At 40.5% G+C, this 23,319-nt stretch overlaps 1 protein-coding gene across 1 annotated transcript in view; it reads left to right on the plus strand.

Annotated features, from left to right (window-relative positions):
• Window positions 1-23,319, plus strand: part of LOC137622152 (ceramide transfer protein-like) — a 261,732-nt gene that overhangs the window by 230,170 nt on the left and 8,243 nt on the right. Inside the window, exon 11 of the mRNA XM_068352588.1 lies at window positions 11,450-11,582. Within this exon, the coding sequence (XP_068208689.1) occupies window positions 11,450-11,582 (133 nt within the window). The remainder of the gene's footprint in view (window positions 1-11,449; window positions 11,583-23,319) is intronic.

The raw sequence follows: 23,319 nt of genomic DNA on the forward strand, positions 1-23,319 counted from the left end.
TATTTCTAATAAATAGTTATTTTGTAGATGGGTATCATTTATATTTTCAGTAGTTTTTAGCATTCTTTGAAGTATTTTTAGCAAGTCAAACAATACAGATTGATGCATAACTAAATTTTTCCTGAATTTTTTTTTGGAGTCGGGGTGTCCAGGGTTAAACTCCTTGGAGTTTTTGTTTGTCTGTGGCCTGTTGGTTGCCTGCCGCACATTTGATAGATTGATGACGACCTGGACCGTATAATATGAACCTAGGAGTAGACAGCGGATATATATTTACATAGAATTTTGAGCGTTGATGACCCAGCTGTGAAATAGATTGTTCCTTAATGATGATGATGATGACCACCACCGCTTACGTGATTTGACAGTCGAATTGACTGCTCGTTATTGTTTGCCAGAAGTTGTGGCAACTGGTTACAAAGACTGGTGCCAGTGTGTAGTCTGTGGATGACGGTGGCCACACACGAATATTAATTCAAGTTTCTCGTATGTTTTGGTATTAAGTTTAATTATTTTTGCTGGGTTATATATGATGATTGGGTTTAGTATTAAGTGATTTATTTTAGTGTTCAAGTGTTTTTCATTACTGTGTGGGAACTGTTGGTGTTGGATGTGTAAAGTTTTCTGATTATTGGTGAGTTTTGTGTACCACACACACCGCTATAATATATAAATATAAAAGTGTCATTTTTGTCTGTTTTAGTGTTAAGTTGTTTAATGATGTATGATTTTTGTTTTTGGTTGCGGTGAATATAATTTTAAGGTTATGTTTTGTTTGCTTTTCCCTTTGTGCAATAGTCCAGTTTGAAGTAAAGTAAGGGGAAAGTTTGTATTATGGGATATTTTGAAAGTAAGAGTGATCAAAGGTGTGGGGGTTTGTTTTTGTTTACATCCCGCCACAACGACGGACGCTCTATCCATGCTTACACCGATAGTCAGAATGGTCCCTAGATGGAGTCAGAATGGTCCCTAGACGCAGGATCATTCTCCTTCTTACGTCAAGTCCCAGAACTGCAAATCGACCTCTTCGCGACGAGCGACAACAAGAAGGTACCTCGTTACGTGGCCCCATATGAGGACCCTCTAGCGGAAGCAGTAGACGCGATATCCCTAGATTTGAACAGATGGTCCAGGATTTACCTGTTCCCTCCATCCAATCTTCTGTTGAATGTCCTCAACAAACTGAGATCCTTTCAGGTAACGGCAGCTATAGTGGCTCACAAGTGGCCGAACAGCATCTGGTTTCCTCTGATATTGGAACTGCGACTGAAGTTGGTCCCGTTGCCTGATCCAGTTCTGACTCGACAAGTGCAGAAGTCGACTGTCTTCGCTTCATCACAAAACTCGAAACCTTCATCTCATGATTTTCTCTCCTTAGCAGTCAAGAAAAGGTTTGGGATTTCGAGAGACAGTATAAACTTTTTAGAAGAATATAGTCTAAATCTACCAGAAGACTATGAGTTGTCCTGGAAGAAGTGGGTTGCCTTTGTCAAGGCAAAGAAGCCAAAAGAAATCTCAACAGATTTCTGTATCTTTCTTTATTCATCTTCATGAACAAGGACTAGCAGCCAACACGATATCTACGTGTAAATCTGCCTTGACTAGACCCTTGCTGTATGTCTTCCAGGTTGACTTCTCTAATGAAATCTTTAACAAGATCCCTAAGGCCTGCGCTAGGCTTAGGCCTGCAGCACCTCCGAGGCCCATTTCGTGGTCCTTTGATAAGGTTCTTCATTTGGCATCAACTCTGAACAATGAAGATTGCTCTCTGAAAGATTTCACCCAAAAAGTTATATTCCTATTTGTACTAGCCTGGGGAGCCAGAGTTAGCGACATATTGGCCCTTACTAGAGATGAGGGCCATATTCAGTTCACGGAAAGGGGAGAACTGAATCTTTTTCCTGACCCAACGTTTCTCGCTAAAAATGAGCTACCCACCAAAAGGTGGGGTTCCTGGAGAATCTGCCTTCTGAAGGAAGATGTATCTTTGTGTCCAGTAGAGTGCCTAAAGGTCTATTTTTGTAGAACTTCAGACTTTAGGGGAGGACAGCTTTTTAAGGGAGAAACTTCAGGTTCAAATTTGTCTCTGAAGCAACTAAGGGCGAAGATCACCTACTTCATTCGCAGTGCGGACCCAGACAGTACACCCACAGGTCATGATCTGAGAAAGATTGCTTCATCTCTGAATTTTTTCCAAAATATGGACTTTGAAAGTCTTCGCTCGTATACTGGATGGAAGTCATCCAGGGTGTTTTTCAAACACTATGTGAAGCTAGTGCAAGAGATCAAGAGGTTGGTGGTGGCGGCTGGTAGTGTGCTAAAGCCTGCCGCTTAAAAACTGCGAGGAACAGTGAATTAATTGGGACTTTTATGTGAAGGGTGTTCATGCTGACTCCATACGGAACAACATGTTAAGTGGAGTGTCACCATGGTGACACTATGGACTGTTCCAATTGTAAAAGGTGAAAGAAGCATAAAAGAATAACACATGTGCCATGTGTAATGTTACGCAAGTGTGAACAGACTGTAATGACAGAAATTTGAATAAGAAAATTTTAAAATAATTTTCCTCTAAGTGGCCTAAGTGTTTCTTTTCAGATAAAACAAGTATATCTGATATTACTTCTTTATTTATGCTTTTAAAATTTTTTCAAATATCATTTTATACTGTACTATAAAATGCAAATTGACTTCATACTTTATTATCAATAGAATTATAATTGAATTTTTGCATCTTATTCGCCTCAAAATTCAGATAAATAGCATTTATTGATCACCCTTTTTATTTTGCATATATATAAGAGAACATCTATAAATATTTGTTCCAACAGGTAAACAAATCTTCTCTATGTGTGTACACATCAGGATTTGTCAGTCTTTGATTACGACCGACTTAGTATACCTTGATTATAATGCTGAGATTACGACCGACTTAGTATACCTTGATTATAATGCTGACCTATGCAAACAATTGTTTCTACATGGATACAAACCTATCTGTCTTTGCATGCAGCTAGCCCAGTAGACTCAGGGAGGTGTCGGTAGTTCATACATACATTTGTTCCTTTCCAAATACAAACTCTGATTGAAAAGGTATATGGTGAGACCAATATACCTGTTTGTTTGCTAGGTTGTTCATATGAAATATGCAATCATCGAGACTTTTTCCTGAGTCTGGCATGACTCTTCCCTGTTGGGGGCAAGAAGAACTAACATAGTTCATGATTAGTTGAAATGGTGTATAACGGTAACATCATAAATTACGTCTCTAGGTCTAAATGACCAAGGAAAGTCTTGTCTTTAGGTTTAGGCACTAATAGAAAATCCACAGATACATTAATGCTCTGGTAAACTTCCATCAGGACGACATGGCCTGAGCTCAAAAAATGGATTTTGAGCGAAGCGCAAAATCTATTTTTGGGTGAAATAGCCATGTTGTCCTGATGGACCCGCCCTTCTTTTAACAAAAGGGCCGGATGAATCCCTCCCGAAAGTACTGTATCTGTAGCACCTCGCTTAACGCTACAAGGAATAAAGATGGTGGACGGACATGACGTCATCTAGGTACTCAAAACAGTAAGGAGTGGTGCCTTAATAACGGCTCGCCTTTCGTTTCTTGACACTTTCCCTCTCGAAGCGTAAACGCTATTCGGGGTGAAGATTGCTATGTGGCGTGTCAAGAATACGTCCTCTGATATTATGCGATATCCCTAAAAGTAAAAGTTAGGGATATTCGCGCCAGGAGTTAGAATTCTGGATACCTTAAGGTAAAATTCTCTGGAAATATCACTGTAGTCAAATATACCCTAGCAAGCTATTTTAAAGGAACTTCCATCAGGACAACATGGCTGTCTCACCCAAAAATAGATTTTTCGCTTCGCTCAAAATCCGTTTACTGGGTCTAGCTGGAAAGGAGATTGCTGGCGCTTTTTATTTTCTCGTTCACGGATTTTCGCTGGAATTCGTGGGCGATTGCCAGGGCTTTGTGGATGCTCCCGGGTGATTGCCAGGGCTTTGTGGACGCTCGCCAGCGTTTGCTAGTATCAGATGGCGTTCACTGATTCTCACGAGCGCCTGCCAACGCTCACCAGCATTCGCTGGCAACCCTGTACAGAAGCGTTCTGGAACAACAAACCCTTCATGCAAGACTTCGCTTTTGCATGGGTATCTCTGAGAAGTTTTACGTAACTACAGACGTTCGGTAAAATTCTTTAAAAGGCTGAAATGAGCTCCTGTGGCACATCCCCTCTCGCCAAGACAAAATCTCAGGGTTATTGCCACAAATACGGTTTACTACCGATGGCTTGAGTCAGCCGCATATGTCAATGTATCCCTGTACACAATGAGTTCTCGTTAGACACCAAGTTCGTGAAATATAATCCTTCTGGGTTATTTTCTCGGGCCATGTTGTCCAACGAAATGGAGAGCTTATGATATATAATCTTACAAGGTTATAATCTTAAGTCTTTAGTCCCAAGATTGTTAGTTTCTGCTCCCATTTATGAATGATAGCAAGCTTTGTACACAAGGTGGCCAGACGAATATTAGCTTTTCATTACGTTTCCAAATGTTAAGAAGCCCTGCCCACAAGACAACCGGACAAACTTGTCAGCTTCTCATTAAGTTTATGAACGTTAGCAAGCCCCACCCACAAGGCAGGCAGGCAAACAACTGAGTTATAATCGCTAAACTATAGCTGTATGTGTTGTTTTACACATCTTAAGAATACTACAGCTAGTTGACGATCTTCCTTGAGCAGTAATGTTGCGATTCCTCGCACAAACATTATTCTCTCAAGCGGTCTCAAACTCGTTGTCAAACATTTACCCAGAGGCAAAGAGGTTACGCATGCGTGGCCGCAGGCGGACATGCGCATATGCGGGTAAGCAATCTTGCTGCCGACAAGGACTATAGATCATCTTGCAATTAGAACTCCATTTTAATAAGTCATTAGTGTTGATGGCTATTTTCCTTATGGGGAACCAGGTGATGCATTACTCTTTTTTCCTTCCTGTAACCAGACATACTGGATATGCGGTCTTCCTTCATCCCAGGCAGCTCCTTCCTAACTTCCGATTGGAGGTCTCAGTTTATTAATAATAATAATACTGAGACCAGAAACTTCACATAAGTGAATCCGTTTCCTGAAAGGGAAAATTCGAAGCATATTCCAGCTTTTCCGATCAGTGGTGAAGAAATACAAACGTTTTCATTGTTCATAGGAAGGAGGAGGTCTCAGTTACCAACGTTTATCAACGTTCTCCAATCGAATTCGGGACACTGCTAATAATTCGGGCTACGCCCATATGTTCGTCCGCCTCCCTGGTCTGTGTTACGGGTCTGTAGATGGACTTATGCCTACATTACCTTTCCAACATTAGATTGGAGATACATCTCAATCTTACCTTTCGGAAGTAGTTGAAGGTGATCAGTCGTTACTGACCGGTCTCTTGCCCGTAAGCGATCACGAGGAGATTCGCTGTAATAACATCTTCCTCTAAGGAGTAATGGCTACCCAGGTTAGCTGATTTTAACGTACTTTCAGCCAACTCCCATTGCGTTGGTGACAGTTGGAGTTAATCCCCCCCCCCCTCATTACAGGTGTGTGCAAACTGTTGCACTTCTTGACATCAACTTGAGACGTAGGTAGTCGCCGACTTACGACTTATGCGACTTATGACAGTTCGCCTTTACGGCGATTTTTTTTTCACTGTGATGACGTCCCAAGTATATCTGAAATAGTACACTAGTAGGAAAATTTTCCTTGAAGATGATCTATTTTCCTGTATAAAATTAAACTGTTTTATCTTGGTATGTTATTAGTTTTTTATTGTTAATATACAGTATCCATTTTCAGTAAAAAAAATATGCTAAGGAAAGTCTTTATCTCTGTCGAGTTCATTTGATTAATGTCTGGTGACATATTACAGGCGGAAAGCGAGTGGGCAATAAAGTGATTTCCTTCAAAAAGGCTAGCTATTATTATTAGTATTCCCATTATCAAAATATCAAGTAATGATACAAAGCATTTTGTGTGTGTATCGATTTTAATGAGTATGACTTAGCGTAAATATAACCATATGCTAGTTTTATTTCATCTCTGATAATAGATCGATATTTATCTAAAGAAAGTAAACTAACGAAGCAAACTTTTTATTAGAAATATTGTATTTTCTTTTACATTATAAAATTGAAATACTTCTGATTGATAAGTTAGTATTTTCTTTCATGTCTTGCAAGAAAAAGGCAAGGATTTTACATAATTTGCAAGTCATTCTTTTTCGAGTTCACGTCACGTCCTGTGACGACATGTATGGCGGAATTAGCGCTGGCAAACCGAATTATTTCCTTTCGGTGTATTACTGAGTAATATCATTCCCATTATCGAATCATCGAGTAATGATACAAAGGATTTCTGATAATATCTAAAGAAATATGAAGATTTAACGGCGAATTAAAAATCAAAATACGTACACACACACACACAGTGCTTGAGCTTATTCATATGAAACTAATATTAAGGTCTATAAACAGACTGTATGAAAAGTGTGATACCCTATAACATATTGTTACTGATGTAATATTCATTATGAAGAGATTTCATATAAGTTAAGAAGATTCTATAAACAACTCTGTGTTATTCGTTTTATATGTGCGCATAAGCGCAATACAATAGCGTGACCTTGAGATCAGCTGATGCCTACTGAAAGTAATTGTCAATTATTGACTTGCTCAAGAAATTAAAAAATAGAATACAAACATGCTTTAATGAACCATAATAGTTAATAATGAAATATGAAGGCTTAATAATGAATGAAAAATTAAATACTGTATGAAACTTTTAAAAGAAACTACCCATACGAGCCTGCTCACACACACACTCGCATAGAGTGAGAACGTATTCGCATGATAACTAATAATAATAGCTATAAATTAATTGAAAGAAAACTCTGATATCCTGTAACATTTAGGTGCTGATGTAATATTTATCATGAGGATATTTTGAATAATTTAAGAAATTATATAAAAAAATACGTCGCTTGTATGTGAGCAAACTTTCGATACAGTAGCGGGACCTTCAGATCAGCTGATCATAACCAAAGGTAAACAAATGTTAAGTAATTCTTGATGTTTAAAATTCTTCCGAAATTGAAAAATAGAATACAAAAATACTTTAATAAAGCATATGATAATCTATTAAGAAAATGAAATCATTGTATACAGTATGAAAATATTGATGAAATATGACAAATGATTGCCGAATAATGACGCATCATAATGAATCTACGGAAACTTCACTTTGTCAGTTCGACATACGTCGGTCGTAAGTCGGCGACCCCTTGTGAGGAACTGAAGAGAATTGACTTTACGCTGCAAGGTCTAGGTCGCTTTTTCCACTCGGAACTTGCTAACCTTTGGGGGTGGCAATAGGGACAATCCCGAGGTATTGTTAACATTCTACTGGGTATTTGTTGACCAGGTAGTCCAGAGCCCTTCCCATTTTCTGATGATGAGGAATTTTTCCTCACAGGTGCTGGTACAACCTGTCTCCTGCAGTCCTAATAGCCTATTATGAACGAATGCCCCCTCTTGGATGAGCGCATAACGCTACTAACCAGGCTGCTGCGGGAGACTCCGTAGGAAAATACCCTGGTTCATCTTACTCGGGCGTTAACGCACCCTAGTTTCACAAGGAAATCTTGCACGGTGTTACACACCCATTCACTGAGTAAGGTGGGCGGACAAGCTCGTCTGCCTGACTAAGAGAGGCACGTCACTTCTGCTGCACAGAATGCTCTCTTGGGCGAGTCTTTAAATCAAGAACCGCAATCACAAGAAGCATAGTCCGATATGAAGGAGAGTCCTACGTCACGGTCCCTGGGTGAGCGGAGAAAGGCACGTACGGGTAGATCTGTTGCCTTTGAGAACTGGGAAAAGTGCACAAACCAGTGCACAATTCCAGTTCTCATCTTGCAGTTGGGCAAACTGGAAGGAGCGTGTTCTACCAGTTTTGCTTCACAATCATGGACTCACCCCTCACAAGTGCACACAGAAAGCAATTATATTTAAGAGCTTAAAGGATCAATTTTTCCAGCTCTCCCCTCGTGAGCATACGCTCCCAGCTGGACAAACTGAAAGAGGTGCCCAAGTCAGCGCACCTTACTAACCCTCTCCTTGCCAACTCTCGCCCTTGCGAAGAGGGAGGGCAGATAGCGCTCCCCCCCCCCCCCCTTCCCCCCCTCCCTTCACAGACCGACCATCCTCAGACTGTTCCACCTTTGGTCAAGACCACACTAGGTAAGGTCTTTCTGTCAGAGGATCAAGTACCAGCAGAGCTTTCCCCTGAGAGGAAAACTGCTAGCACCAGTGGCAAAACAGCTTGGGCATCTAACATTCCTCGAGAAGTTTGTGCCCCAGGGCTGGCTCCGCATACTGTCTTTGAGTACCCTAGTACCAGTTAGACCTGAACAGAAGATAGAACTGAGTTGGTGGGTGCTAGACACCAATCTCCTCAAAGTAGTAGATCTCTCTCCTCCCCTCGATTTGTTGGTCTTCATGAACTCACTCAGTGTCGGTGGGAAAAGGCTTTTGTTTAGCCTTGAACATCGTCTTCGAACTAAATTGAGTTAACATTTCCTCCTTGATGGAATTTTCACTCCTCATACGGAACTTCGAGCATTCCTGCCCTCAGTCAAAATTTAGACCACCTCCTTGAAACGTTGTCAGGGTCTTAAGTTCACGGAAAGGAGCCTCGTATGTCAAGCCTTGGATAAGGGCTTGACCTTAACCTGTTAAGCGTCACCCACGTGATAAACCGTTCACCAAAATCTACTCGGTACTGCATTCAATGGTATATTCCGTTCATGACTTTAACTGCCTATTTCAAGTCGTCAGTCTTGTGATAATACGTTTACTCGTATAGTAAGTATAGGATCACCAATTGGCAACACTCAGCATATGTAAGCTGTAAATAGAAACTTGTCTGGCAACTTTTTTTCTGAAGGTAGCTTGATGTTAGAAAACTGGATTCGTCTCAGTGCGCTTCGGGCGTTCATGTTGAAAAGGTTGTTTGTTGTTCCTTTTACAATGAGCGGTCTAAAGAGGAAGGTTATTTCTTTAGATGAAATAAATGACATTATTGTTGAGGAATCTGATAATGATAACCTGTTTGATGATGAGAGCACTAGTTCTGAATCCTCCAGTGATGAGGATATTGAAGAAACAAACTTTTCTTCTGATGCCGAGAGCGAAGATGACTTCTCATTGCCGACTGACTGGACAACAAGATTTCACAAAACTATATAGGAAAGGAAATGCCGAGAGAGAGAGAGAGAGAATAAAGTGAATAAATAACATACAAATATATGACGAACATATTTGAAAACTATACAGAGAGAGAGAGAGAGAGAGAGAGAATAAAGTGAATAAATAACGTACAAATATATGACGAACATATTTGAAAACTATACAGAGAGAGAGAGAGAGAGAGAGAGAGACACTTAACAGGTTAAAGACAGTTTTCTCTTGGCCCTGACTTCTACATTAAGAGTCGGTGAGTTACAAGGTCTCCATATGACATCACCTATTCAGGGAGATGGGTGGCAAGTTACACTCAGTTTCGCCCCTGAGTTTGTTGCAGACAAATCCGTCCTTTGCGAATCCTAGATTCGGGGCCTTTCGGATCATCGGGAGTCTCCGATCGGTAACAGACGATACTGATCGACTGTTACTATGCCCTGTAAGGACGATGAGGTTATATCTCATAAGGATGAGAAGAACCCGACCCCAGATCATCAAGCTGTTCGTCAGCATGGGGAAGACCAAGAGGAGAATCATGAAGAACTCGATCTCCTCCTGGATCAGACGATTAATAGAAAGGGCATGGGCCTCGGACACCTCGAGGACAGGTAGACGTCCCCGTACCCATGATGTCAAGGGAGTAATACTTCCCTGGCATTCCAAAGAATTTTTCTCTTCAGCAGGTACTGCAAGCAGGCAGGTGGAAACATCAAACAATGTTCACCTCCTGCTACCTGCAAGACATAACCCACAGGAACATAGACACATTCTCAGTAGGTCCTGTGGTGGTTACTCATAATGTGATCTAAACACCTCAGCTCCTTTGTGGGACAAGTATCAGAGGTTCGAGGGTGGTTACCCGCAAAGTAAGTCTAGGATGAATGTGGCAGTGACTGGCTACTTCCTACTTCATCGTCCCCTCTCTTGGGGTGCAGCATTCGGGGAACCCTACACAGCTGACCTCCTCCTGTGAGTGAGTTTCACGCTCTTTGGACAACTTCATATACATATATATGTGTTATGTCCCCGTCCTCCTGTCTGGGGGAGGCGGGAAAAAATATACACTAATAGAGGGCACAGCCTAAATAGCTATGATGTATGTTCCAACAGATTAATTTCTTATTCTCCAGCAATGATTGCTCAGGCCGTTATCCTGCGAGGATAACGTGGTGCTTGATCACTCAAGATATCTCTATACAGAGTCCGTCCCAGGACAGCTGCCAGCCAGTTGGTTTGGACTTCCACCTACCTAAAGGTGAGTCTCTTCAGTACAGAGCTGAAGGTTTGTATTTTGCACAGGAACAAATGACAAATTTGGAAGTAATTTGTATTTTTCTTTGCAATACAAACCTGTAGCTCTTTACACATTTCTGACCCGCAGCACCAACCCCCTAAAAGTCCTGCCGCCATTACAAAAGTGACGTTTAGTCGCTAGTGCTGGTTTGAGTGAGAGAGAGTTAACTTACCCGCTACCCCCTCCGCTAACTATCGGTGGGTAGTTACACCCTGACAAAAAGTTTATCGACTGGTTTCAGCTTTCGCCAAAATAATACTCCTCAGTAAAGAGCTCCAGGTTTGTATAGCTAGGAAAAATACAAATTACTTCCAAATTTGTCATGTTAAGGAAACTGCATTTATTTTGTAGGACACTCCAGCAGTTAAACACTGCAAACTCTTGCTAATCACCAAGCAAAGTTTAAATATTGTTTCTTACAACTAACAAAGCTCCTTGTTTTCTTTATTGGGGTGTTTTTATTCACTGGAAGAAAGGTTGTACTTTCTGCATCGCTAAATACTTGAGAGTATTCATAAATTGCTTCATATTTTGCATATTCGCCCCAATTTTTACACTGCTTCAAAGTTGATACTTTTATCTGTTTAAATTTTAGAAGTTTAGTCTTGTAATTCTGTGTGACTTTAAAGTTTGGGTCTCATTCTTAGTAGATTTTTCATGAATCATTAGTATGGTTTTCTCTCGTCCATTCAAGACCAAAAAGAGAATATATAACAATTCTCGAATGCCATAGAGAAAAATCTTGTCTTGAGGAGTTAAGAGGCTGAAGCTGTGATTTTACATATAAGCTACTGAACTATGGGTAAACCACAATAAAAAAATGCATATTTTCTCAAGTTGCTTTCTCTTTTTCAGAACGACGGCAAATGTGTTCGTGTGGACCTGACTATATGTTTTGTGTGTCAGACTTTCATCGATCCACCACCAGCTGAAGGGGAACCTATCACCAGAGACAATCTTTTAACAAAGATTATCTACTGCTCTGTTGGTGAGTTTCATTGGTGCTTAAATATTTTGGCCAATTTGATTCTGCTACATGGAGTCACTAGGTTTGTTTTACGATTAGAAATGTATGTGATTATTTCTCAGTGTTAGTAATGTGCTTTTTTGGCTAATATCATAGGGATTTTTATGCTTTATTGTAAAGGAGCTCTTAATTTTAGAATTTATTGACCACAAGAATATATTGCCCCTGTTTTTAAAGCATTGTTTTTAAAGCATTGTTATGGCACACTTAAATAGAGATCATTTTACATCCACAAAGACTACTACAACCACTACTATGACGTGCTAATCTGGACCTTCATAGCACGTCTTTGGTTCATCATCATCATCTTCTCCTACACCTATTGATGTAAAGAGCCTCGGCCAGATTTCACCAGTCTTCTCTATCTTGAGCTTTTAATTCAATACTTCATTCATCATCTACTTCGTGCTTGATAGTCCTCAGCCATGTAGTCCTGGGTATTTCAACTCTTCTAGTCCCCTGCTGAGCCCAGCTGAACATTTGGTGAACTAATTTCTCTTGGGGAGTGCAAAGAGCATGCCCAAACCATCTCCATCTACCCCTCATCATGATCTCATCCACATATGGCACTCTAGTAATCTCTCTTAAAGTTTCATTTCTAATCCTGTCATGCCATTTACAGTAACTCCCAATGTCCTTCTGAGAGCTTTGTTCTCAAATCTACTGAATCTATTGGAGATTGTTACATTGTCATACCATGACTCATGTCCATACAGTAAAACCGATCTCACCAAACTGATACTGATTTTTATATGTAATTTCAGATGATTTGATTTCCAAATTTTACTTAACCTAGCCATTGTCTGATTTGCTTTTTTCCATCTTTCACTAAACTCTTAATTCTAAAGACCCTGTATTGAGATCATAGTTCTTAAATACTTTAATACTTCTACCTCATTAATCTTTTCTACTGCCAATGATATTTTATTTTCCATTGCGTACTCCGTTCTTATCATCTCTGTCTGTCTTCTATTGATCTTCAGCCTAACCTCCTGTGATATTTCATGTATTCTGGTAAGCAAGCATTGCATATCCTGTGGTGTTCTGCTAACAAGGACAGCATCATCAGCATATTCTAGGTCTGCTAAATTCCTGTCACCAATCCAGTTCAATCCTTCTCTCCCATCTCTGACTGTTCTACACATTACAAAATCCTTGAGGAGGATAAACAACATAGGTGACAAAACATTCCCTTGGAGTACTCCGCTGTTTATTGGAAATTCATTTGATAAGACTCCATTAACATCAACTTTGCACTTGCTATGCTCATGAACAGACTTAATCAAATTTACATATTTAAGAGGAATTATATTATAACACACACTCCACAATTGGCTGGTGCACACTATCAAATGCTTTTTCATAGTCCACAAATGCCATCAAAAGGGGATTTCTATATTCTATGAATTGCTGTACAACATGTCTCAAAATGAAAATTTGGTTAGTGCAACTTCTACCTTTTCTAAATCCTGCTTGTTCATCTCTCAGCTTTTCATCAGTCTTTCTCTCCAGTCTCTTTAGAATAAGCATACTATATATTTTTAAATATAAAACTTAGCCGCTGGTTATATAATGGCTAAAGTCCCTGGACGCCTCGGCAGGAAATTCAAAATCTCTTGCGCAGCTAGCGCAGATATGCCAGGTGTACCCCAGCGCCCAAGCGGTACCACAGGTAGAACTATACCCAACCAATTCAGATTTTCCCTGCCGGCATAGCCGTCGGTTCTTTTGGAAATTCTTTCTCGCTTTTTACTCTGTTTGGACGTTATTTGGTGATGTATTAACGTTTTTTGAGTTTAGGCTTGTACCTTTTTCCTTTAATTGAAATGTGATCACGTATTTATAACTTATAAGGTAAGATTAAAAGGTTTATCGACCTATTTTAAACCTCACGAGAGCATTGGACGAAAGGTAAACTTCTCGTCCAATGATGACGTCACAGCCTTATGTCGTAGGCTATAAGTCCGACTTGCTTTTACAAAGAATTATAAGTGAATACAGTGATGCCTCAGCATACGAAAGTAATCCGTTCAGGATACGGTTTCATATCCTGAGTCGCATTTTACATGTAAATAGCCTAATCCGTTCCAAGCCTTACGAAAAGACACCTTTTCTTTCATAAACACGCTAAAGTGTAGTAATAAACATGCAATGCAGCCATTTCTATTATTCAATAATTAAGCCAACCGTTAAAAACAGCCTAATCCATTCCAGAAACCACCATGAAATTATTCAATAATGTAGTTATAGCCTAGTTATACCCCTCCAAGCCCTAAGAAACCGGTCCGTTTTCTTTACTACTGTATAAAAATTACGGTACTGTATGTAAAGCATTTGGATCAGTGAAGGTGTATTGTTACCTGTACACCTAAATTAAGGGTTGATACCCTGAAAAAAAGGTACTGTACTCTCGGCGATGAGTTGGGATCTCGTAAGCTTTTCGTATCCTGAAAATTTTTTCGTATACTGGGGCATAAAAATCTCTATCGCTTTTCGTATCCTGAATTTTTCGTAAGCAGAAACTTTCGTATCCAGAGGTATCACTGTACTTTCGTTTGAATATTAAGTTATAAATTTAATTAAAGGATTATTAATCTAAGAAAATTTTATCCTTTTAATAGTTTTCTTGAGGTAATCTTCAATCTGTTTGCTAAGATTAACTAGTTTTCAGTTGTTACGCAGTTATCATTATTGTTACAATATTACGATATTTCGTAGAGATTTTTATGAATAGTACATTCTTCTTACTTCTCAAGTTTTTTAGTTGTACTATATAAAAGGAACTTTTTATTTTGAAATTAATTGTTCCTGTCAGTATTTTTCCTTAGTCAGAAATTAAAGGAAGTTAAATTTCACTTAATGTTTATACGAATTGATGTAGTGCACGATTCTATGTATCGTTGTTTTCGTAGTGGAATACTAAGATTGTTTTTATATTAAGTGTAAATGTTCCAAATAATACGAGTGATGATTCATCTCTTATTGGAATTCCTTAATTTAAGGGTTTATTTTATTTTATAAATGTTATACCTACTGAGGTTATATTTTATATTTTGTTACATTTTTATGGGATTCGGTACTTTTGTGTTCCCATTCAAACAATTGTCCAGTGACAGAATTATAAGTCTCTCCCTACGGAGTTCGTTTCCTTTGAGAGAGTGTATTCTTTGGTTTTCAGGTAATTATGAAACTATCTTTGTGCCAAAGAGTAAAGTGCAAATTTTTTAGTGAGAAATTGTGCAGTGAATTTTATTTAGTGGAGAGTGCTTCTATTCCGACCTGTCGTTATCCTAGCCTTAGACCTTTGTCGAGCTCCCGGACCCAGGGGAGAAGTTAAGTCGAACGGCGAAAGGAATCGAGAGGGTAACCAGGTGTTACAGTCTTTTAAGACCCGAACTGAAGTCCTCTCGAGCGTTTTCTGTCGATCACCAGAACGCTCACCCTCGCTATAGATAAAGCGAGGTATTAGTGTTTTCAAAGGCGCTAAGCTGAAAACAAAATTAGATTCGTTCTGCGTGTATTACGTTTCATGCGGCGCAGACGCAGTGCCGCCACTGCCACCTGATGGGTGTCGTCTCTCGACAGGGCAAGCGCTATGGTTCGACGCAGTTAATGCTGAATACGTTTCGCCTAAGGTTGATCCTTGATCTTTGTAGTTAAGCATGAAACAGCATCTATCTTCGTTTATGCAGTCTTTTCAGCCTGCCGTTAACAGTGCGGTTGGGTGTCTCGATTCCGGTCTTTGACATGGTCGCACAGGCGTCGTGTCTTTAGCGGTGAGTACTTGTTGTCGCACAGGCGGCCTACCAACCGCAATGTTCAATCGTGGGGGAAAATGGATGCTTTACTTCGATTACCTGCTCAACGTAAACCGACTGCTCATAGCACCTAGTATCAGTCTATACAGACGCGCCGACGTTCACCAGGCAGCAGAGCCGGCGTAGCGTCATCGGAACGGTGCGGCAACGGAAACGGAACGTCGACGGAATGGAGCGAAGCGCCACGTCAGTGTGGACGCTTCAGTGTCAGTATGGACACTTCAGCGTCAGTATGGACGCTTCAGCGGCAGTGTGGACGCTTCAGCGTCTGTGTGGACGCTTCAGCGTCTGTGTGGACGCTTCAACGTCGGGGTGGACTCTTCAGCGTCCGGGTGGACGCTTTGCTACCTATGACGATAGACTTTGATGTCTACCTGACCATGAACGTCTAGTGTTAAGTTATTGTTGCTCCAGGCGCTATATTAAGAAATAAATCTTAACTAGAAAGATATTATATTCTCGGACCAAGGCCGGCTGGGCTAACTCTTGGTTGTGAGAACTAGAATTAAAACCTCTTAGTATTGAGGTCTGAATTCAGAATCATAAGGAGTGGATTCCTAAGAATCAAGACTTCTCTTCCTAGGATAGATTGTAAAAGGAAGGGAATAACTTTCAGAAACTCATGAGAATTTGTCTAAAGAGTTTCCCTCATATTTTTTACCTGCTGCTCCTCGTTCCGACGTCAGAGTTTTCGCTAGTTGAGTTGATGGTGTCTCTTGTTATTTTATTTTATTATTATTACAAGCCAGCTACAACCCTAGTTGGGAAAGCAAGATGCTTTAACCCAAAGGGCTCCTTTAGGGAACATTGGCCTAGTAAATTAATGGTAAAATAAATTAATAAATTAACATTAAATCATTCTCAGGAAAATAACGAACCTTACTATAGAGATTGATACAGCGCTTGCAGCTGCAACAACAGAAAGGGCATTAAGGCCTTTTATGAGAATAGAACGTAAAAGTATATCTCCCACCACGGACAGATCTTTTATGATTTAAGGTATTATGTTTTTAAACCGCTCTTGTTAGTGATTCGTAAACATAGCGCAGTGCTCTGGAGGAGGTGTTTGTTCGTGTTCACCTTGCCCCTAGTCCTATATCTCTTCCTTACGTTCCAACCCTTGGGAGAAGGAAGGTTAGTAGGCTGAGGTTCTTCGCGGACCTTGTGCATTAAACGTCTGTTCCGCCGAGCGATATTGTTGATGCAGTCCAAGATGTTCTCTCTCCACTTTGGAATGATGAGGTAATGCTCTTTTCTTCGCCTATGATTGGCAAGCTATGACATCACAACCATGTGACATAGTATCTTGAAAAGAGCGAAGTTGGAATGTCTTGAAGCGATCAGTTCATCATCGCTATGGTATCATGGATCTTGTAACTGTTTTCTGCATATTAGATTGCTGCTCCCTGACGAGAATAACACTCTACGTTTTCCCGGTCTACCAGACTAGGTAGTTACTCGTCATGTATGCACGGGAACAGAACTTCCCTTCGCAGCAGTCGTGTTTTGATGCTTGAGCAGGAAGCAATCGAGTGTTTTTTCTTCCGCGAGAGAATCGGAAGTCAGACAAGTCACATACAATCCGAAGGACGCATAACCTAGAATTGGTAGTCACCAATCAATTGTCCAAGACCTTTCAGGAGTCGTATGTTTTCCTTTAATTTATCCTGCAGTATCTAACGTTCGCCGGAAGTTATTTCTTTTCGGAAGAAGGTGACATGTCAGCACCAGAATCGTGTAAGACACATAGTTCTTCGGGGGAAAAGGTGCTCAGTTTGCTTCTGTTCACACTTCTTCTCCTCCCCCAGTTTGGAGAAAGGTCTATTACTTTCTTCTGAGGTCTAGCGACTACTGTTGACGGTATCTCACAGCATTGGATACGTTCAGTTCGCGCACAAGGCGCGCTTGAAATGTCATAGGGACTCTCCCAGGTTGCTCACAGGACTGCAGTTGATGTTCTCTCCCGGCCTTCGCCCATGCTTGAGTTGGCGCACTCGCTACCCCGCGAGTGTAGATTTGGTCTGAGCTAAAAGAGGTCTATTTCATCTGTGTTTAGCGTTTACGATTCTCGGGGGGGAGAAAATTTTCTCCTAAAGAGTCTAAGGACTACCATAGATCAAAGAAATGGTTTTCCGATTAGTGTCAGAAGGCATAGTTCTCCTATGCTTAGTAACGCTTCCTCGCAGAGATATGCTCGTGTTACGAGAAGCGTTAGAGCGGCTGCTTGTAGCAGTCTGGTATCTCTCTTACGGCAGACGTCATGCAGACACAGACGCAGGTTCTGGTCTCTCCCTCACGCAGTCCCAGACGCAGACACCAGTCTGGTCGTATGTTGGACGCTAACAGTCAAAGTTGATCCTTTCAACAAGTTGTCCCATTTTCGCGGTCTGCAGGACGTGTGACTATCACTCATGCGGACGCATCCTACACGTGGACAACTCTCGGCAATCAGTTCCATCTTTCCGTCAATGACCGGACGCGATGCTGTCGCCTCCACGCAGCACGCTGTAGATTTACAACAAGCGGGGCACACACACAGCGCTGTACCCACACGGCAAGGTGAACGCTTACAGCACGCTGACACCTTACGGAAATGCAAGCACATGCGACATTATGGTCGCATGCTAGACGCATACAGTCAAGTCTTTTTCTCACAGCGGTTTAACCAGACTATTGTCTCTCCTTCGCGTCTCTCTGGCCTCGCAGCTTACGCTCCCTCGTGTCAAGCTTTGGCTTTAAGTTTGTTGAACACTCGCTGATTACACACAAATCAGGTCTTAACCTCATAGCATGAGGTTCACGTGGTTGACGCTTCTTTTCAACAAGCCTAGCTTTAATATCGGTTTCTTGTGACCGATATGGACGAGTTTTGGGAGGTGGTTCTAGATCCCGATTCTCTCTCACGACATGTTGAGTGTAGGCAGCATGCTGGAACCGTTCTGGACTCATGCTGGGACCATGCTGGGTGCATGCTGGAAGCATGTCTTTAGTCCTTTTCCCCGTGTCAGGATCATGAACGTTTTAGGTTAAACCATCAAGCTTTAGGTCTAGCTGCCTCCAGTATGTCGGAAAACCCCTAAGATTTAGAGGGTTGTTCGAAGGAGACAGCTGAGGCTTTCGCTTGTAGAAAGGACATTTGCCTCAAGGTTTTCCAACCCAATTAGAGTGCTTTATGGAGTGGTGTAGAGCTAGAGCCGGCTCTTCATTGGGTAACTCTTAACAAAAGTGGCCTATTTTTTCTTAGACCTTAGAAGAAAACACATTTTCTTTCCTCCTCGACAATCAAAGGGTACAGGAGTATGCGGGCATCTGTCTTCAGACGCAGAAGATTGGATCTATCAAATAGAGACTTTATAGATCATCTCAGATCATTTGAGAGGACTTGGAGGCATCAGGAAGATGCTCCAGCCTGAAATTTAAGGTTCGTTTCTGGAGCTTCGCGGTAGTGACAGATCCGACCCTTTACCCCTGGTTTCTTTTTAAGGCCTAACTTTGGAGACTTTCTGAGTAAGTCTACCATAGTTGAGAGTCTGAAGTTCACTCTTTTAGCAAGAACACACTTCACATTGGTTAAGCCATAGGTACCTTGCAACCTGGATTCTTGGTCATTAATAAACATCTTTCTCATCCATAGCCTAAATCTTTCGGGATCACTATTCTCTCGAATTTGGTTTGTGATGGGCTGAGAAGAGTTTTTTGCCCAATTAAAACAATGAAGTTTTATTTGGACAAGAACAAAGAGGTTAAGAGTCTATTCATAACTCTTAGGTGCACGGTCAAGAAGCCTGCGCTATCCATGTCTAAACATTCTATCATCTCGTGTAGACTTTGATTGCAAAGGTCCTTCCACACGGTTAGGTGACAGATCATAAGATGTTGAAAGAGTAAAGACTCATGAAGTTAGAGCTGTAGACTCTTCTGTAATTTTTAAACTAAACTGTTCTCTGCAAAGCATCGCGTATACAGTCTTGCGAAGGGGTAATCCTGTATTCGCCTTGCATTACTTTTACCGTGTCCAGTCTCTTTATGAAGACATCTACGTTTTGAGATCACTTGCAACAACGAGTGCAATAGTAGGTGAAACATTCTCCACTACATTTCCCCAAATTTCTAGTACCCCTGTTCTTCTCTTGGAACTGTTATATATATTTTTATGATTGTACGTGAATATTGGTCGGCAATCTTCCGCAATCTTTGACCTAGTCAGGTGGTCATTTTGTTCCTAGAGAGTGCCCGGAACAAGGGTATTAGTTGAGGTCCTGTCATGTTATAGGTGGTTGTACCATTTGACAGCTCCTAGAGATCATCAGCCCCGAGTGGATCACTGGATCTCCTAAGGATAGCAGACAAAATGAGGCAGAGCATTGCTGTCAGGTTCCTTATCAGGTTAGAACCGCTTAAGTTGTTTATGTAACTCTTAAGTGAATTTCCAATTATGCAGCTGTCTCAGACCCGCCACCAATGGGTGTCAATCAGCCATTATATAACCAGCGGGAAAGTTTTATATTTAAAAATATTTTCATAATAAAATAAATTTTTGAATATACTTACCCGCTGGTTATATAAGTTTTAGACCCACCCTCCTCCCCTCTTGAGACCATGTGGCATGGAAAATCTGAATTGGTTGGGTATAGTTCTACCTGTGGTACCGCGAGGGCGCTGGGGTACACCTGGCATATCTGCGCTAGCTGCCCAAGAGATTTTGAATTTCCTGCCGAGGCGTCCAGGGACTTTAGCCATTATATAACCAGCGGGTAAGTATATTCAAAAATTTATTTTATTATGAAAATATCATTTTCATAACAACTGATGGAAGTGTTATGCCTCTAATTATTGCAATCAGTCAGGTCTCCTTTTTTCGCTATTTTCACCAACACTCTTAACTCCCATTTGTCAGGTTTTTCATCTTCATGTCACATTCTACAAAATAATCTTGTAAGTAGTTTGGGAATTACTTAATTTTCGGCCAGTATTATCTCGGCAGTTATTCCATCGTATCCCAGGGCTTTCCATCTCTAGTTTTTTTAGGATAGCTTCGACTTCGAACACACTTAATTCATTCATGGGAACATCAAGGTCTTCATCATCTTCAGGTATATCAATCAAATTATTCCCTTCATATCTCCTATTCCTAACCTCACTAAAGTGTTCCATCTAACAGTCTTTCTTCATCTTCTGTTGCTATACCAGAACCATCTCTTCTTTGCCCCAGTTGAGATTTATTTAATAGTTCTATGAGTAATTCTTACACTATAGCCACTTCCTGAATTCATAGCTTTGTCAGCCTTATCTGCTTTACTGTCTAAATATTCTCTCCAGTCATTCCTGGCTTTTCTTTTGACCTCACTATCAATACTGGAATACTTAGCATGCTCTACCTTGTAATTTTCATTACTTCCTCAAAAACTTTCAACTATCAATTTCTCTCTGTCTCCCTTTTATAGTATCCCAAATATCATTTTATATTCATGGCTTTCTCCTTGTAACTGCGTGTCCCAAGACTTCACTACCAACCGACTGATATGTTCTTAATATCACACCATTCTGCATTATTAGTCTGCTCTTCGTGTCTTAGAGTCTCTAAGACTGCAAATCGATTCCTACATTCAATTGCAAATGTTTCTCTATGCTCTTTTTCTTAAAGCTTAGTTGTTTCAAACGTAAGTATTCTATCCATTTTCTGTTGGGTGCTTTCAGTTTCAGTGTGGCAATGAGGAGCTGGTGATCACTACCAATATCTGCACCTCTATAGTTTCTTACATTTCTCAGAGTCCTCCTCTCTTTATTAATGGCAATGTGATCTATCTGTTTTTTGTAATTGCCACATAGTGAAGTCCATGTATACTTGTGGATGTTCTTGTGTTGAAAGAAAATACCTCTAATGACAAGATTGTTTGCTGAACAGAAATGTATGAAATGTGCTCCTTTTTCATTTGCAACTACCAAGACCCTTGACACCCATCACATTCTCTATCCCTTGGTTATTTCTTCCAACTTTAGCATTGAAGTCGCCAATCACAATTTTCATATCTCTCAGGGATCTGATCTATTACCCTCTGCAGTTCTTCACAGTATTCATCTTTCCTTTCTTCAGGGGAATCATTTTTTGGGGCATAGCAAACTATAATACTCAAATTGCACTGCTTTGGTTTGAACTTTGCTTGTAACAATCTACTATTTACAGCTCTCCACTCGGTTAATGCCTTTTTGCTCTTGGTGTCATCATCATTCCTACCTCTTCTCTTCCAACTCCATCTGATATATATTGCCTTGGTCTAAAGTTTCCTCACCAATCCCCTTACAACGTGTTTCACTTAGGGCCAAGATATCCAAACTATATTTCATAAATTCACTCTCCACTTACTTTAACTTCACAATCTGATTCGTGGTTCTAACATTCCAATTACCTATTTTCAATTTTTCTGTAGTATTTATTAACGGGGAGATTCTTGGCACCCTGCTACGCCTGGGACTGGGGGCCATTCTGTCATCTTCTCTTTCCATGACTGACTAAATCCATAGAGGATTCATTGGCTAGAAACATCAAAGGATAGCCAGTTCCTTGTGATCCGCGGTGCCTATCTAACTAAGGCAAGATCAACTGCCAGGCATCGGGAGTAAAAGCCGAAGAGACAGTTTGTCCTTCGCCTTAAACACAGTCCATCACCCTGCTGCCAGTGACTTCAAAATTTAGGGTGGCATTTCCTCCACACCCAAAGTTCTCATTACTCCACCAAGTTGCTCATCCGCTTATACGAGTATTACCGTTGGCAAACATGGATTGCTAAGATATACCGCCTAGCACAGGTATATACCGCCCAGCATGGGTACCTCTGTGGTTGGGCATGTAAAATCATTTTTATCCAAATACCTCTGATGCAACCAGGATTACTATTTAAGGTAATGTATATTTCATTACATCAACCTTTCAGATAGTTTGGAAGTCATTAGATTAATGGGCTTTAGTTTTCCTTATATATTTTGAAATGAGGGAAGGGGGACTATGGAGTTATAATTTCCCATGCCTTATATCCTTCTTTCCATCATTATCTGTCGTGCTTAATGTTTTATTGAAACTTCTGCTCAGTTAAATAAATTTTTGTCAAACATGCTACAAAATGGTCGTAAAGGAATATTTTCCGATGGTGTGCAATTTTTTCCTCCTAGTGTGACCAGACTTTACACTATGATTAATAGACTTTTTACCTTATGTATGTTGTCAAAAGTAAATTGTCTCTATTTCTACCCTATTAAGGACTATGATAGTTCTTGATTTTAATCTTCTTTCATGCTGATAGTATTTATAGGTTGGCCAAGTCACCAGCCACCCGTTAAGATACTACCACTAAAGTGTTACTGGGTCCTTTGACTAGCCAGATAATAATACATTGGAGCACTCTGATTATGGCTCATTTTTCTTTTGCCTACACGTAGACTAAAAAGTCTGGCTTATTCTTTACACATTCGCTGTTCTCATACACCTGACAACACGTAAGATAACTAAAAAAATGTCTTCACTCAAGGTGTTAACTACTGTACTGTAATTGTTCAATGACTACTTTCCACTAGCTAAGGGTAGAAGAGCTTCTTTAGCCATGGAAAGCAGCTCTGGTAGGAGGAAATTTCAAAATCAAACGATTGTTCTTTAGTATTGGGTAGTGCCATAGCATCTGCTCCATGGCCTTCACTGTCTTGGGTTAGAGTTCTCTTGCTTGAGGGTACACTCAGGCACACTATTCCTTTATATCCTTTCCTCACCAGTGTATTTTCCTTGTTGGAGCCCTTGAACTTATAGCGTCCTGCTTTTCCAATTATGGTTGTAGCTTAGCAAGTAATAAAAAGATAATGATAAAAGTTATGAAATAGAGATTCATATTGAA

The sequence above is a fragment of the Palaemon carinicauda genome, chromosome 29 (genome assembly GCF_036898095.1).
Source record: "Palaemon carinicauda isolate YSFRI2023 chromosome 29, ASM3689809v2, whole genome shotgun sequence".
In the NCBI taxonomy this organism is placed as follows: Eukaryota; Metazoa; Arthropoda; class Malacostraca; order Decapoda; family Palaemonidae; genus Palaemon; species Palaemon carinicauda.